The 18,357-nt window shown below is 42.3% G+C and overlaps 1 protein-coding gene across 2 annotated transcripts in view; it reads left to right on the top strand.

Moving 5' to 3' along the window:
• The window catches only part of LOC145349105 (stAR-related lipid transfer protein 13-like), a 370,169-nt gene that overhangs the window by 210,504 nt on the left and 141,308 nt on the right, over positions 1-18,357 (top strand). The window contains exon 1 of one of the 2 annotated variants that reach the window (XM_080197458.1): positions 2,166-2,548. The exons of the other annotated variant lie outside the window; for it this stretch is intronic. Coding sequence (XP_080053584.1) covers positions 2,428-2,548 — 121 coding nt within the window. The 5' untranslated portion in view covers positions 2,166-2,427. Of the gene's footprint in view, positions 1-2,165; positions 2,549-18,357 lie in introns of those variants that run through there. 2 annotated transcript variants of the gene reach the window in all.

The raw sequence follows: 18,357 nt of genomic DNA, 5'->3' as shown, positions 1-18,357 counted from the left end.
GCCCATCCCAAATTTGTTGCCTGTTTGAGAACAGTAGAAAGTCAACCATATTGCTATGGGTTTGGAGTCACATGTTGGCCAGGCCAGGTAAAGATGACAGATTTCTTTCTCTGAAGGATGGAATTTTATGATAATTAATAGTTTTCTTTTTAATTCTAGATTTACTAATAAATTGAATTTAAATCCACCATCTGCCATGATTTAAACCCATGAGCATCAGCTTGGGTTGCTAGATTACTATCAGTTCTGTGCCGGTTCCCCCTTTTACCAAGGCCTGAAAATGGCCACAATCAGGGCGACGTGGGCGTGACAGCCATTTAAATGCATTTGCATGCATTTAAAGTGACTTAATAGCTGCACATCTAACTTTATCAGCATTTCCCCCTTTCCCACCGCATTCGCCCATCCAGAATTGGTGCGAAACAGACATGGTCCATAGAAGTCCGATTCGGAGACTCCAATTGGTGAGGAGGTAGGTGCCTAGCATCCGATGGTTTTCTGCTTGAGATCAGTGGGGGCGGGGGAAGGTGGGTCTGCTGCCACTCTGCCTGTGATCTGTGGAGGTGAAAAGGGGTCCGCTGCCACTCTACCTCCGATCAGTGGGAGAAAAGGGATCCAGTGCCACTCTGCCTGAGATCAGTGGGAGGAGAAAGAGAGGGAGAGATGTCCCTGATTGGTCTGGGTAGGCGGATAAGGAGATCAATAATGTTGTGGGGTTGGGGAAATGTTGGTGGGGGCCAGGACGATGCATTACTTAGTCTGGGAGGGACATGGCAGGGAAGCAGCATTCTTTTTTCTGCACATGCGCAGTTTGAGGCACTGATTGGAGCTGCATTCAGGCGCATTGAGCCCCACCCACAGGCTTATGCAGCGTGATTCGGAATCACTGATATTTTCGGAGGCAGAGTGATATGTGAGTGCCTGAGAATGGGTCTAAAAGTCAGATCTGAAATGCTCCCAGTTTCAAGTCTGCCCAGCAGTGAACATCAAAATGGGGAAAAGGGCCCTTAGAAGCAATTTAGCATGGCCAATCCACCTAAGTTGCACACCCTTAGAGAGTGGGAGGAAACTAGAGCGCCTGGAGGAAACCCATGCAGACACAGGGACAACATGCAAACTCCACATAAACAATCATCCAAGGCTGAATTGAATCCAGGTTCCTGGTGCTATGAGGCAGCAGTGCTAGCAACAGTGCCACCTTGCCACCCATTCATTGGTACCAGTTGAGTTTAGGATTTCTTTCCAGTTTGACAGATGAGGTGATAGGTGCCATCAATGATTTGATCATGGAAGCGGTTGACTAGCCAGACTGGATATAAAGATTAATGACCTGAGTGAAATGAGAGCTCTACTCACTTTGAAATAATAAAAAAAATTCATAGAATCATTGAATCCTACAGTTCAGAAGGAGACCACTTGGCCCATCAAGTCTGCACTTACCACAATCCCACCCAGGCCCTATCCCCACAATCCCATGTATTTACCCTAGCTAGTCCCCCTGACAGGAAGGAGCAATTTTGCACAGTCAATCTACCTAACCCATATATCTTTCGACTGTAGGAGGAGAACAGAGCACACATGGGGAGAACATGCAAACTCCACACAGACAATGACCCAAGTCGGGGAATTGAACCAGGTCACTGACTATGAGGCACCAGTGCTACTCCCATAATACTGCTGCAACCAAATATATCATCAAAGTTAGAAAATCATATTCAAATTGTTTAGAGAAGGTGCTATTATGAACTTGAATAAATATTAATTTTGAATTTATCTGAATTTGGTGCAATTTTTGACTTTTGTTATGACATGAAAATATCTTTTCCTAGATTGATATGGGATTGGTAGATGCTCGAAGAAGAAATGACTGTATCTTGACGATAAAATATTTTGCCAGGATATTGGCAATGCGTGCACCGTTATGAGCTGTGATGGGAGCAGCTCTGAGGCACAGAGAGCAGTCAGTGAATGCATCTGCTGCCGGGACAGGCGAGTTTGTGCTGCAGAGAGGAGCAGAGCCCCCTCCCAGCAGCGACTGTAATCGCGCGTCAGTGGCAAAGTCAAATCATAGCACATCTGGTACCGTAACTGACTGGGAGGGAGGAGAGAGTGAGCACGGGGTCCTGCCAAGGGGGACACTAGCCAGCCCTCCTTGCTTTCTGACAAGGCGGCAGCAGCAGCAGCCAGCAAGGCAAAGCTCAGCATTGAGCTAAGAGCCATGCGGCAAGCCATCGGCAGCTCCACAGCGGGCCAGAGAGCTCTCAACCTTCGCCTCCGGGTCCACCGGCGTTCCGAGGGACAGTAACCCAGGTAGTGAGCAGCTGGAAAGTTTTGGGAAGCGAGGGGAGGGGGCGGCGGTGGGTGGAGGAAATTCCATGGAGCAGCTGCTGATGTGGGAACGAGAGCGTTATATCCTGGGATAAAGGGATGGCCCATCGGAAATCTGCGAGGCACCAACTGAGGAGGTCTTTCAGCGAGCATCTTAAGGACTCCACCGCCAAAGCTTGGGATTTATTGTGGAAAAATGTCAGGGAACGCCGCTTGGCAGGTCAGTCCCAAACCCGGATTGCACACTCTCGCAAAGTTTGATTTGGAAAATCTAGCTGGGTGCTGGAGGAGACGGGAGGAGGGGGGCTGGTATTTCTGTAACTTGCTGCATCTTCCAGGTTTGTAAATAAGATTCTTTCATCCAGCAGCCTGGTTTCCCCCCTCTCACGCTGGAGCTGGCGAAATGGGAAACTGAGAGATGAAAGGATAGTGTTGGGAAGTTTGAATGGGACCAGAGCTGGGGAAGATGAGTTGTTGCAACATTCCATCGTCACCTCCCATAACGGGAACATTCCTGGATACGGGAATGCAATCGATTATTTTGCGCAACAAGTTTACCAATAATTCTTGGAATGGGCCAGCGCAGACTGGGGCGATGTTTTGGCCCTGCTGTTATGATTGATAGTTCTTTTTCTTGACGGTAGAATTGGGTGTTTTTTTATATATTGAAAGGCCGTTGGAGAGCCGGTTCCCTGGTAAACTGGCTTCCAGCTGTGAATCAATTCTTCCAATGTCCTACGCTTCAAACAGTAGTGTGAAGACAGCACTGTCGGTGCACAGCCTTTCACAAAGAGGATGTGTAAACACAGCTTCTTGGTGGTCCCCCCCCCCCCCAACACACGAACTTGAAGATTTTGTTCCCAATATCAGACTTTAGCAGAAAAACAGATCAGTTAGCAGCAGCAGCCAGAGTCGGTGTGACAGTGACTCAGCTGGTATCTCTTAGTGGAACTGCCTCTGCATCCTGCACGCTGAGGCCAGATGATTATTTCAATATCTTCTCATTACTGATTTGCGTAAAGCAAATACTATAATGGTAACCAGTGCAAATCCATAGATTTTAATAACAGCCAGCTGTCAGCTAAACTCGTGGAGTCTTGTGTTGTGAAGAATTTCAAAGCTGGGGCTGGGCTGCTTGCCATTAGTGTCTAGTCATCTTACTGTAAAGATTTCACTGGGTCAGATCACACTAGCTAATCTAGAAGTGACTTTGGACCAGCATTTGTTTACTTTTATTTAATGAGGAAGTTCTTTATTTACGAAAAAAATCCCACAGACCATGAGAACTCTGTGCAACTGCAGTCTTTCCCAGCCATGTATGGAGCCAGTTAATTAGAGCCTTTTAAAAAGCAATCATTGGAATTTTATTATTTATTTATGTTATGTGTGTGTGTTTCATTTCATCCAGTTTAATTATTTATATACATGGTACAATTTTTTTTATCCAGGTGTTATCTTGAATGCCTTTGGAAAGAGAAAATATTGCACCAGTTTTGTTCCGATGGATGTAAATTCCCAATCTCCCCTAATTGCTCAATAAATATCTGCAGAGAGTAGCTGAGCCATAGAAACAAAAAAACACTGACCCCTGAGTTAACTTGTGTTATAGAGTGTTACAGCACACAAAGAGGCCCTTTGGCCCATCAGGCATCCAACACCTATCTATTCTAATCTAATTTTTCAGCACTTGGTAATAGCCTTGTAATTCATTTATTAGTGCCACTAGTAGGCTTACATTAACATTGCAATGAAGTTGCTGTAAAAATCCTCTAGTTGCCTCACTCTGACACCTATTCGGATACACTGAGGGAGAATTTAGCATGGCCAGTGCACCTAACTAGCACATCCTTTGGATCGTGGGAAGAAACCGCAACACCCAGAGGAAACCCACACAGACACAGGGAGAACGTGCAAACTCCACACAGACAGTGACCCAAGTCAGGAATTGAACCCAAGTCCCTGGTGCTGTGAAGCAGCAGTACTAACTACCATGCCACTGTGCCATCATGATGTGCTATGGCGTTCAAGTGGTCATTTAAATACTTCTCAAATGTTTAGGATTTCAACTTCTCCCACTCTTTCATACAGTGAGTTCCAGATTCCGACCATCTTCTGAGCGAAAATGTTTTTCCTCAAATCGCTTCTCCTGTTCCCGACCTTAAATCTATGCCCCTGATTATTGACCTCTCTACTCAGGGGAAAAGTTCCTTCCTATCTAGGTTATCTATATCCCTCATAATTTTGTACCCTTCAATCAGGTTTCCCCCCTCAGCCCTGAGAAAAACAAGCTCAGCCTAACAGCTACTCTTCATGAATGCTCCAAGCCAAGCAACATTCTGGCAAATCTCCTCTACAACCTTTCTAGTGCAATCACATCTCTCCTATAGTGTGGCAAACAGAACAGTACCCTGTATTTCAGCTGTGGCCTAACAAGCATTTTATACAGCTCCATCATATCCTCCCTGTACTTGCGTTCTACACCTCGGCTACTAAAAACAAGTATCTCAAATGCCTTCTTAACCACTTTATGTATTTGCCCTGCTGCCTCCAGGGATCTGTGGACCAAGGTCCCTCTGCTTCTCTGTACTCCTTAAGGTCTTATCACTCATTGTGTATTTCCTTATCTTGTTAATCCTCCCAAAATGCATCATCTCACACTTCTTTCAGGTTAAATTCCATTTGCCACTGTTTTGCCCATCTCTCTAAAGCTTTCCTCCTTGCTATTTAACCAATTTTAATGTCATTGTGAAATAGTGTTCATACCTTCCACATTCATGTCCAGATCAATAATGTATACTGCAACCCAGCAAGGGACCCATCAGTGATCCCTGTGGAATGCCACTGGACACAGGCTTGCAGTCAGAAGAACAACCTTTGACTATCACCCTCTGCCTCCTGCCACTCAGCATATTTTGAATCCAATTTGCCTAATTGCCCTGGATCCCGTGGGCCCTTACCTTCTTGATCAGTCTCCCATGCAGGACCTCGTCAAAGGCCTCACTGAAATCCATGTAGACTACATCAACTTCATCTATACATCTCGTCACTGCCACAAAAAACTTAGTCAAATTGTTTGACCTGATCTCCCTCTGACAAAGCCGTGCTGATTATCCTTGATCAATCCTTGCCTCTGCAAGTGGAAATTAATCCTGTCCCTCAGATTTTTTCCAATAACTTCTCTACCACTTATGCCAGCCAGGGCAGGAACAGCAGGGTCACTTCAATTCCATCAGTATTCCCATATCAGTCAATGGAGCTCTGCTCATGCACTAAAGCATCTACACTGCTTTCCCTAGAATTGATGCAACCATAATTTGTATTTATATAATGCCTTTAATGTAATAAAACATCAGAGGAGTGGTCACCATCAAAATCTGACAATGAATCAAACAAAGGGATATGAGGACAGGTGATCAACAGCTTGGTTCAAAGGAGCATCTTAAAGAAGGAGGAGAAAGTAAAGAGACTGAGAGTTTTAGAGAGAGAATTCCAGAGCTTAGGGTCAAGGCACTGAAGGCATGGCCACCAATGATTAGGGTGAAGGAAATCAGGGGTGTCCATGAGGTTAGGGTGGAAGAACGCTAAGATCTCAGAGGATTGTTGGCATGGACAGGGGCAAGTTCACCAAAGGATTTGAACATGAAAAAGAGAATATTAAAACTAAGCTGGTGCTGAACTGGGAGCCAATGCAGGCCAAAGAGTACAGGGATGACGGCTCAATCATCAGCATGACTGGTTTCAGCCGACTCCAATTGTTATAGTGCAAGTTCCAAAGGCAAGCCACTGCTCACAGCATAAAGGACAATAAATTCTACTTAAATATTCTATTCACAACAATGTTTCTTGTTTTTATAAATTGTAATGATACTTCTCCTTCTCCACTCAGTACACACAAAGGAGAGCAAGGCAGATGACTCCTCTGCTGCTTCAAGTAACTTACAAGATTGTTAGGGTCAGAAAATATTTTGCAAAATGAAAGCAATGTGGAAGAAATTATTGGTGTATGTGTGTGTAATGAATCTTAAAAAGTGTGGGAACAGCCCGTGTGGACCAACAAAAATGAAATGCTACATCTTTAAGATGTTATGTGTTTAATCGTCCTTATTCCAAATTCCAGTTACACCATCTTATGGGAGCAATTAGCAGCCACAGTTATCATTGAAGCCTGGATTGAGTGATGAAAATCTTTTAAATGGCAAACAGGTTTATTTGTGGTCAGTATATGAGCTGTATCAGTGACAAGAATGGAAACGGGGTAGCGTTCAAATAACATGTAAATTACAAATGTCAGGCATTTTAATCTTTCCTACATTTTAAAAATAAAGAGCAAATTTAGTTTTCTAAAATTAAAGGAGTCCATGGGACTTAACACATTAAAGAACTAATTAGCCCAATTTCTCTCTCCCTTGAGCACAAGCACAAAAATAGACCACAAAGCCTGATTAAGTTGAAAACTGATTTGAAATTCACAGACAAAACTTAATGTGAAAACTGGCTTCTTTCCCACATAAGAGTTACCATAAGGTTAGCATGTATGGCATGCTCTTCAACTAAGTTACCACTGGTCACATCTGTATCTCATAAAATACCTGAATTTTCGAACCTATCCTCATCTACATTTTCTCCAACATTAAAAAAATGTGATTTGGGTCATCCCTTGTTTGTTATAAAGTAGGTTAACACAAAGTCCGAATGCCCTAGATTAAATTGTCATTCCTTGGCAAATTAACTGATCTCATAATCAGTCATTGCTTCAGTACCCCTGGGCTAGGGAGGGGAAAAATAAATCAACCCCCGAGATCTAGGTGTATTAGAAGAAGATTTGGGACAATTTATGCAGATAATGAATTAGTTGTGAAATAGAAGTCTATTTGGAAAAATCTCCAGGTCAAGATGGCATGAAGTCTATGCTATTGAAAACCTTCTAGAATCTGTTAGACAAGACAAAATGAATAAACATGTATTAATCAAAGACAGAAAGAAGTCTCACAACACCAGCTTAAAGTCCAATAGGTTTATTTGTAGCAAATGCCACAAGCTTTCGGAACACGCTGTACCTTTGTCAGGTGAGAGGGAGTTCTGATCACAAACAAGGCAGAAACTCAATTTACCCAAAGATCAAAGGCTGAATGCCCATGACCGCTGAAGTGTTCCCCAACAGGAAGAGAATAGTCTTGCCTGGTGATTGTTGAGCAGTGTTCATTCATCCATCGTCATAGCATCTGCATGATCTCCCCAATGTACCAAGCCTTGGGACATCCTTTCCTGCAGCTTATCAGGTAGACAACGTTGGCCAAGTTGCAAGAATATGTACCATGTACTTGGTGGATGGTGTTCTCATGTGAGATGATGGCATCTGTGTTGATGATCCAACACGTCTTACAGAGGTTGCTGTGGCGGAGTTGTGTGGTGTCGTGGTTACTAACTAACTCACTAACTAGCGGAGAGGCTACGACATCTTCTCCAGAACCTTCAACGTGTCATTGATGAAGATAAACACCTCGCCAAGGCCATCCCCATACCCCCACTTCTTGCCTTCAAACAACCGCACAACCTCAAACAGACCATTGTCTGCAGCAAACTACCCAGCCTTCAGGAGATTAGTGACCACGACACCACACAACCCTGCCACAGCAACCTCTGTAAGACGTGCTGGATCATCGACATGGATGCCATCATCTCACGTGAGAACACCATCCACCAAGTCCACGGTACATATTCTTGCAACTCGGCCAACGTTGTCTACCTAATACGCTGCAGGAAAGGATGTCCCGAGACTTGGTACTTTGGGGAGACCATGCAGACACTACGGATGAATGAACAACACTCAACAATCACCAGGCAAGACTGTTCTCTTCCTGTTGGGGAACACTTCAGCGGTCACAGGCATTTGGCCTCTGATCTTCAGGTAAGCGTTCTCCAAGGCGGCCTTCCCAACACACGACAGTGCAGAGTCGCTGAGAAGAGACTAATAGCCAAGTTCCGCACACATGAGGACGGCCTCAACCGGGATATTGGGTTCATGTCACACTATCTGTAACCCCCACAACTTGCCTGGACTTGCAAAATCTCTCTAACTTTCCTGTCTGAAAACAATACACATCCTTTTAACCTGTGCTTAACGCTCTCGCCACTCACATTGTCTGTACCTTTAAGATTTGATTAGCTGTGAAGACTCACATTCCAATCATTATTCATGTAATTTGAGTTTGTGTCTTTGTGCCCTGTTTGTGATCAGAACTCCCCCCTCCACCTGATGAAGGAACAGCATGTTCCAAAAGCTTGTGGCATTTGCTACAAATAAACCTGTTGGACTTTAAGCTGGTGTTGTGAGACTTCTTTCTTTTTGTACCCTGTCCAACGCTGGCATCTCCACCTCTTAATCAAAGACAGCTAGATGAAGTTGTTCCAGGCAAGTCGTACACTACCCATTTAATTGAGTGTTTTTGAAGAGGTGACTATTTGAAATTATATATAGAATGCTGTAGACAGAGTGCCTAAGGTTTCAGAAGGTGTCTCACAAGAGGCCTATTAGGAACATTCTTATGTACAGTGTAAGAGGAAATGCAGCAACATGAATACAAAGTCAGCTGGCAGACAATAAAGGAAGAAAGACTTGCATTTATATCATACTTTTCATGACTGTCTGTTTCAAAGCGCTTTACAGCCGCTGATGTATTTTTGTGGTTGCTGTTGTAGTAGCCAGTTTGCACTCAGTGAACTCCTGCAAACAGCATTGTGACAATGACTAGATAATCCATTTTTTTGTGATTAAAGGATAAACATGGCCAGAACACGAGAAAAAACCTTCCCATCCCTTCTTCAAAATAGTACTGGGGATCTTTTGCATCTGGCCTCAGTTTAACATCTTGGCAAATGGATGTTGCTTGGATTGGAGAAAGTTCAGTGTAGAATGCCTCAGAAACTGATGCTAGGTCCAATTTTGTCTTTGCATATAGATTTTGAGTTGACTTATTTGTATACAATCATGAAATGTACAAATGACACCAATGTGAAAATTTGACAAAAGGAGAAGAGGACTGGATAAAAATTTCAGGAAGCCATCATTAGATTAATATAATGCATAGTGAGATGTTGGTTGGATGCTTTTTTTATTCATTTGTGGGACAAAGATGTCGCTGGCTAGTCAGCATTTATTGCCCATCCCTAGTTGCCCATGAGAAGGTGGTGATGAGCTGCTTTCACGAAACACTGTAGTCCACATACTGTGAGCTGACTCACAGTCCTATTGGGGAAGGAATTCCAAGATTTTGACCCAGCGACTGCAAATGAACGGTAATCATATTTCCAAGTCAGAACAGTGAGTGGTTTGGAGGGGAACTTTCCGAAATGGATACATAAGAAATAATTCAATTTGGGAGAAAGAGGGTGTATTTGACTAATGTGGATAAGCAATAAGACTCTGGAGTTCAAAACTAAAGATACAAGTTCAGGTAGATAAATTAATTTTGGGTTTATAAACAGGGACATGGTATGCAAGAGTTAAGAAATAATTATGAATTTGTATGCAACAATAGCTACACTTAGAATAGTTTGTATTGTTTTATATACCCCTTTATAGAGAGGATATTAAAGCTGTAAAGTAGATCAGATGCCAGAGATGAGAAACTAAAGATCTGAGGAGAGTTTTGCGATTCTGGACCAGTTTTTACTGCAACAATGAAGACTAAAAGCAGATTTAATAGCAATTTATAAAATTATGAAATGCCCTGTTTGAGTGGCGATAGACTATTTCCACTGGTTGGGGAATCAGTGTCAAGGAGTTATCAATTTAAAGTTATCCCTAAAAAAAAGAGGGATTTCCTTTCACAGAGTTGTTGGAGAATTGACTGTATTGCTACAGGAAATTGGTTGATGCATGCCATTGTTTTTAAGGAAAAATTGGATAAATATTTGAAGCAGAGATATGAAGTTTTGGAGAGCATGCAGAGCAATGTGAAGGGCAAAGGGGCAGCATTTGCTTAATGGGCCTGAAAAACAAATACAGAATCAGCGGGGGCGGCACAGTGACACAGTACTTTGCACTGCTGCCTCACAGAGCCAGGGACCGGGTTCGATTCCCTGCTTAGGTCACTATGTTTATGGAGTCTGCACATTCTCCCTGTGTCTGCGTGGTTTTCCTCCGGGTGCTCCGCTTTCCTCCCATAGTCCAAAGATGTGTGCGTTAGATGGATTGGCCATTCTAAATTGCACCTTAGTGTAACCAAACAGGCGCCAGAGTGTGGTGACTAGGGGATTTTCGTAGCGACTTCATAGCAGTGTTAATGTAAGCTTACTTGTGACTAATAAATAAACCTTTTTTTAACTGTTCTCCTTGGTGGGTCTCTTTTTTTTATTCATTCATGGGATGTGGGCTTTGCAGGCTGAGCCAACATTTATTGCTCATCCCTGAGGGCATTTAATAGGGCATTGCTCTGGGTCTGCATCACGTGTAGACCAAACTTGGCTATGGGTGGCAGATTTCCTTCCCTAAAGGACATTAGTGAACCAGATGGGCTTTTACAATGCTTGACAAATGGCTTCATGGTCATCATCAGATTGTTCATTCCTGATTTTTTGTTATTAAATTCAAATTTCACCATTGACCATGGTGGGATTCGAACCGGGATCCCCAGACCATTAGTCTCTGGATTACTAGTCAAGCAACAATATCACTACACCTATTTGAAGGCCTTTTACAATGGCAAGTGGGGCCTGAATGCCTGTAAGGGGAAGAGGGGAAGATGGAAGAACATTAGAATATATAAGAAATAGGAGCAGCTGTAGGGTATTTCACTCCTCAAGCTTGCTCTGTCTTTAATAAAATAATAGCTGATCCGATCCTGACCTTAATTCCATTTTTCTGCTTGCTCACATAACCCTTGACTCCCTTGTCAATAAAAAATCTGTCTGACTCACCATGAATATACTCAATTACCTAACCTCCACTGCCTGCTGGGGAGGAGAATTTAAAATGTCACCAGCTCTCTGAGAGAGGAAAATCCCCCTCACCCCCATCTTAAATGGTAGATACCTGATCTTTAAACTGTGTCCCCTACTTCTAGCTTCTCCCACAAAAGAAAACATAGCTGAGGGTCTTGGGGTAGCATGGTGGCACAGTGGTTAGCACTGCTGCGTCACAGTGCCAGGGACTCAGGTTCGATTCACAGCTTGGGTCATTGTCTGTGCGGAGTCTGCACCTTCTCCCTGTGTCTGCATGGGTTTCCTCCAGGTGCTCTGGTTTCCTCCCACAGTTTGAAAGACATACTGGTTAGGTGCATTGGCAATGCTAATTTCTCCCTCAGTGTACCTGAACAGGTGCCAGAGTGTGGCAACTAGAGGATTGCAGTGTTAATGTAACCTACTTGTGACACTAATAAAAAAGACTTTAAACCCTGTCAAAGGCCTTCAGAATTTTTTATGTTTCGGTAATATAATTTTTAAAAATTCTAATAAGTTTAATTACAAACTACTCAACCTTTCCTTAGAAGACAAACCCTTCATCTGAGGATCGTGAACCCTCTCTGAATTGCTTCCATTGCTAGAACGCTGTTCCTTAAGTAAGGTAACCAAAACTGTACATAGTAATTTTGGTGTCCCTGGAAATTGCTAGACAAGAACCTGCACACAATCAACAGATGCATGAAGATTGTTGGGCACTTGCGTTGGAACACAGGTCATTTTTGATGATAACATCTGTGACTTCCAAAGACATATTGTGGCTTTGGAGCTTCCTTGACTTGGTCTTTGTTGCCAAACAAATCCAAGAAAAATTTTGAGAATAACACCAGGGACTCTTCATTGCATTCATCAACCTGACCAAAGCATTTGGTCAGTAAATCATAAGATTCTGTGCATTGTGCTCCGGAGGTTAGGTTTCCAAGAAACTTCACCACAATCCTGCAGCTGCTTCATGATGATCTGACCACAAGCAACTTGAGTGGCAGATCTGAAATATTCCCCTTCAAAATTCAGACTAGCTTCAACAAGACTGTTTGATCTTTCCCATACAATTTACAATGTACCTGACAATGGCTATTGACTTCATCAAAGGTCAACTGTGCGAGTATTAAATACTCTCTTGATGGCAAATCTTCTAACCTCAGTGGCCTCCATGCCAAAACTAAGCGGACCACCATAGACATACATGATCTATAGTTTGCGAGTGCCGCAGTGTTGTTGCTCGTTCTGCACCAGATTCGCAAGCCATTCTTGATCGCTTCAATTATGCATTCAAGAAATTCAGCCTGTCCTTGAAGGTTGCCAAATCAAAGCTCCTGACGTGGTCAGTTAAATATTCCACCTCCTGTATGTGTTGAAGGAGAGACTTCGGAAAATGTTGAGCACTTCCCGTACCTCGACAGCCACGTCTGTCAAAAGGCCACCATTGATGAGGAGATGCAACACCTGATCAGATGTGCGGCATTAGCTTTCTACAAACAAGCAGTTTAGCGCAACTTGTGGGCTATGTTTTTTTAATGTTCTGTGTTCTAAACAATGACAGCTAGTGCTTGAAAGCAAAAACCTCCACAAGTCAACCAAAATCCTGGTGTATAGAACAGTTGTTGTCACTGCACCTCTTTGTTGCAATGAGGCCTGGACCATGTATCAATGACACCATAAGAACATAAGGTGTAGGAGCAGAATTAGGCCACTTGGCCCATCGAGTCTGCTCCACCGTTCAATCATGGCTGATATTTTTCTCATCCCCATTCGCCTGCCTGATCCCCTTATTAATCAAGAACCTATCTATCTCTACCTTAAAAACACTCAATGATCTGGCCTCCACAGCCTTCTGCGGCAAAGAGTTCTACAGATTCATCACTCTCTGGCTGAAGGAATTCCTCCTCATCTCTGTTTTAAAGGATTGTCCCTTTAGCCTGAGGTTGTGACCTCTGGTTGTAGTTCTCCCTACTAGTGGAAACTTCCTCTCCACATCCACTCTATCCAGGCCTCGCAGTATCATGTAATTTTCACATGAGAGCTAGAGAAATTCCATCACCAGTGCCTCTGGATTCAATGGAAGAACTGTCAAACAAATGCTAGTGTCCCTCTTAAAGCCAGCTCTAAAAGCAGTTGGGCAAAATTCCTGCAAAATCACTTTAATGAACTGCACACTGTGTCCAACATTTCCCCCCACAAGATCCTGTTTTCTCAATTCTCAATGGTTAAAGTTTAAAGTTTATTTATTAGTGTCACAAGTAGGCTTGTATTAACATTACAAAAAAAAGTTAATGTTTATTTATTAGTGACAAGGTAATTAAGGCTTACATTAATACTGCAATGAAGTTACTGTGAAATTCTCCTAGCCACCACAATCTGGCGTCTATTTGGGTCAATGCACCTAACCAGTACTTTTTTCAGAATGTGGGAGGAAAACGGAACAGCCAGAGGAAATCTACACAGACATGGGGAGAACGTGCACACTCCACACAGACAGTGACCCAAGCCGGGAATTGAACTCAGGTCCGTGGTGCTGTGAGGCAGCAGTGCAAATAACTTTGTTTCAGATGGCTAGTATTCCAGGGGAAGAGAAACATAATGCTAGAAAGACATTCTGAAGCTCTCCTTGAATGCTGCAGCATTGACATGAATGCCAAGAGGATTTTGCTATCAATCATTCAAAATTGAGACACTTGTCAATCAAGTTGCATCACATTTTCAGCCAAGCACCTTAATGATGAGACAGAGCAGTAACAGAGAAGGGAAAAAAAGGAAGCAAATCCTGCACTCAAGATCCCTCTACCTGGTGGATGCCCTGTCCCATGTACCCAAACACCCACAGGTCAGGAATCGGTCTGTTTAGTCATATGGAGACCCCGTGGCAGAAATTCAGAATTCTCAGGAGGTGGTATTATAGAGTCATAGAAGTTTATAGCATGGATACAGGCCTTCAGCCCAACTTATCTACGCTGCCCTTTTTTTTTAACCACTAAGCTAGTCCCAGTTGCCTGCATTTGGCCCATATCCCTCTATACCCATCTTACTTATGTAACTGTCTAAAAGACAAAATGTAACCCCGGTCCTCCCCCGCCACCAAACTACCTCTGGCAGCTTGTTCCAGATACTCACCATCGCCTGTGTGAAAAAATTGCCCCTCTGGACCCTTTTGTATCTCTCCCCTCTCACCTTAAACCTGTGTCCTCTAGTTTTAGACTCCCCTACCTTTGGGAAAAGATGTTGACTATCTAGCTGACCAATGCCCCTCATTATTTTATAAATCCCTATAAGTTCACCCCTAAGCCTCCTACACTCCATGGAAAAAGTCCCAGTCTATCCAGCCTCTCCTTATAACTCAAACCATCAAGTCCTGGTAGTATCCTAGTAAATCTTTTCTGCACTCTTTCTAGTTTAATAATATCCTTTCTGTAATAGCGCAACCAGAATTTGAATTGATGGACAGCCAACAATGACTCTAGATGTGATCTTACCAGTCTTCTGTACAGCTGTAGCAAGATTTCCGTCCTGTTATACTACACCTCTCTTGCAATAAAGGGAAAAATCCCATTTGTCTTTCTTGCTACTTACTTTACCTGTAGCTGATCTTTTGTGATTCATTACCCAGATCCCTATGTACTGAAACATTCTCTAACCTCTCACTATTTAAATAATATTCTACTTTTCTATTTTTCTTGCCAAAGTACACAACTTCACATTTTCCCATATTAGACTCCATCTACCAAATGTTTGCCCATTGACTTAACTCTTTGCTTCCTCCTCACAACTTGGGTTTCCTATCTTTTTTGTATCTTCAACAACTTAGTCTAAAATACAATCTGTCTTTTTTTATCAAACTTATTAATATAGATTGTAAATAGTTGAGGTCCCAGCGCTGGTTCCTGTGACACTGCACTAGTTAGAGTTTGCCATTCTGAAGACGGCCCATTTATCCAGACTTTCCTGTTAGTTAACCAATCCTCTATCCATTCCAATATATCACCTCAGCAGTATAAGTTTTTAACTTGTGTAGTAATCTTTTACGTGACACCTTATCAAATGCTTTTGAAAATCCAGATACACTACATCTACTGGTTTCTTATTACTCACTCTGTGTATTACTTAAATAAATTTCATAAAACCATAATGACTCTGCCTGCTGGTATTATTATTTTCCAAATGTCCAACTACTACCTCTTTAATAATGGATTCTAGCATTTTTCCAATGATCGATGTTAGACCATCTGGAAAATAATTTCCTGCTTTCTGTCCCTTTTCTTTCTTGAACAGTGGCAGTTTTCTGATCAGCTGGGATCTTTCCAAAATCCAGAGAGTTTTGGAAGAATACAACCACTGCATCCACCATCTCAGGATCCTTCCTTAAGACCCATGGATATAGGTCTCTAGGTCCAAGGCCTTGTTCCATTAGCTTTCCCATTGTGATAGTGATCATTTGAAGTTCCTCCCACCTTTTGCCTCTGGTTTTCACGATTCTTGGGATGCTTTTTGTGTCTTCTACTGTGAAGATGAATGTAAAAGAATTTTCAAAACCTCTGCTCTATCCTCCTTTTCCCTTTATTACTTCCCCGGTCTCGCCTTGGAACCAATGATGACTTTTCTGCTCTTTTCCTTTTTATATGGTTTATCAAAACTTTTACTGTCTACTTTTATATTTCTCATTGTCCAATTTCTCCCTCTTTATTTTTCTTTAGTCATCCTCATTTGATTTCTAAAACTTTCACAATCTGCTGGCCTATCACAAATGTTTGCAGCATTGTATACCTTTTCTTTCAATTTTACACCACCCTTAAATACCTTAGTTAGAAACAGATGTTGCATCCTTCTGGTAGAGCCTTTATTCCTGAATAGAGTTTATCTTTGTTAAAAGTTATGAAATATTTCCTTAAATGACTTCCACTGCTTTTCCACCCTCTTCCCTTCTAACTTATTTACCCAGTACACTTTAACCAACTCTCTGTTCATACCCTTGTAATTTAATTGCCTTTATTTAAGTTTATGACAGTAATTATGGACTCACGTTTTTCACTCTCAAACTGAGTGTAAAATTCTATCATGTTATGAGCACTGTCGTCTAAGAGGATCCTTTTCTCCGGTTTCCTCCCACACCCCAAAGATGTGCTCTTAGGCTGATTGGTGTACCAAATTGACCCTACACTATTCTCCCCTGAATCTGGCTACATTAGGGGTACCATTCACATACACACGGGGCAGGGTAGGTGTAGGAAGATGCTTTGTTGAAATGGCGGCGCAGGCTCGTTGGGCCGAAGCTGGGTTGTTCTTTGTTCTTTGTTCTATGTGGTTTTTAATTAGTCCTGCCTCAAAAAATGCCCTGAATACACTCTATGAACTCAACCTCCACACTGGCTTTGTTAATTTGATTTGTCCAAGTGAGGCAAAAATTAAAGTCACCCATGATTATTGCAGTACATTTCTTGCAAGATCCCATTATTTCTTGATATACACTCTGTCCTATTTTATAGCTACTGTTGGGAGTGGGGAGGGGTGGGGTGGCTATCAATTAATTCCACCAGTGACACATTTCTTTAGCTAATTTTACTTTCAAACTGATTCTATATTTGATCTTTTGAACTAAGATCATTTCTCACTGATCTTATCCTTCTTAACAGAGCCACCCGACCACCTTTTCTTTTCCTCCTCTCCTTCCAAAACATCAAATACGCACGAAAGTTGAAGTTCTAGCCTTAATCATCTAGTAGACGTGTCTCTGTTGAGATTCACACAGGAGGGAAACCCAAATTCAGCAGGGCTATTTGAATAAATGTGCTGAGTTTAAGGGGAGAAGGTGACGTAAAATCCTAAAACAAGGAGATGGCAATGAATTGAAAGGTACTTTGCATTGATCTTCACTATAGAGGATACAAATAACATCTCAGAAATAGCTGTAAGTCAGGAAATGGAAGGGAGGGGAAGTGGTATTGAACAAATAGCTGAGAGGCTACGGGCTGAAGGATGAACTTCATCCTATAATCTTAAAAGAAGTGGCTAGTGAAATAGTTGATGCATTAGGTTTTGATTTTCCAAGACTCCCTATATTCAGGGAAAAATGTTAAGTTTATTTATTAGTGTCACAAGTAGGGTTACGTTAATACTACAATGAAGTTTCTGTGAAAATCCTCTAGTCTAGCGCCTGTTTGGGGAAAAGTTTTGCATGGCCAATGCACCTAACCAGTACATCTTTTGGACTGTTGGAACACAAGAAGGAAATCCAGGCAGACACGGTCAGAACGTGCACACTTCACACCGACAGTGGCCCAAGCCGGGAATTGAACCCAGGTTCCTGGTGCTGTGGGGTAGCAGTGCTAAACATTGTGCCACCGTGCTACCCCATTAGATTGGAAAACAGCTAAAGTAATTCCTTTATTCAAACCTGTGTAGTGTGTTCAATTTTGGTCTCCATATCCAAGGAAGGACATACTTGGCTTGGAGTGAACATTCATGAGATTGGTGTCCTATGATGAGGGACTAGGTAGATTGGGCCTAAACTCTCTGTGCTTAGAAAAATGAAAGGTAATCTCACTGAAATGTACTAAATCCTGAAAGGTCTTGACAGGGTAGACACAGAGATTATTGCCCCTTGCTGGGGAACCTGGAACATGTGGACAAAGCCTTAGGATAAGAGATTGATCATTGAGGTTTGGGATGAAGATAAATTTCTTCAGTCCAAGGATTATGAATCTTTGGAGTTCTTCACTGCAGATGCTTGTGGATGCTGTATCATTGAATATATTTAAGGCTGAGATATTTAAGGCTGAGATATCTCTCAGGAAATCGAGAGATATGGGGAGTGGGCAGGAAAGTGGACAATGCAGTGGAGATCAGCACAGATTGCATTGAATCATGGTGCAGGCTCACCAGGTCCTATCATTTACTCCTGCTCCTATTTCTTGTGTTCTTACAAAAAAAAATTTCAAATTTGTAGAATGTCAAATTTTTCCATCATGATAAAAAAACCCAGGATTTTAAAAATGATTTATTATCAATTCTGCTTTTGTAGTTCAATTTCTACCTTAATCCCATGTGTAAGTCTTTATTTTGCTGTTGAAAATGATT

The sequence above is a fragment of the Carcharhinus amblyrhynchos genome, chromosome 10 (assembly GCF_965287045.1).
Source record: "Carcharhinus amblyrhynchos chromosome 10, sCarAmb.v2.hapA, whole genome shotgun sequence".
Lineage (NCBI taxonomy): Eukaryota > Metazoa > Chordata > Chondrichthyes > Carcharhiniformes > Carcharhinidae > Carcharhinus > Carcharhinus amblyrhynchos.
This window is presented reverse-complemented; position numbering and strand designations above follow the sequence as displayed.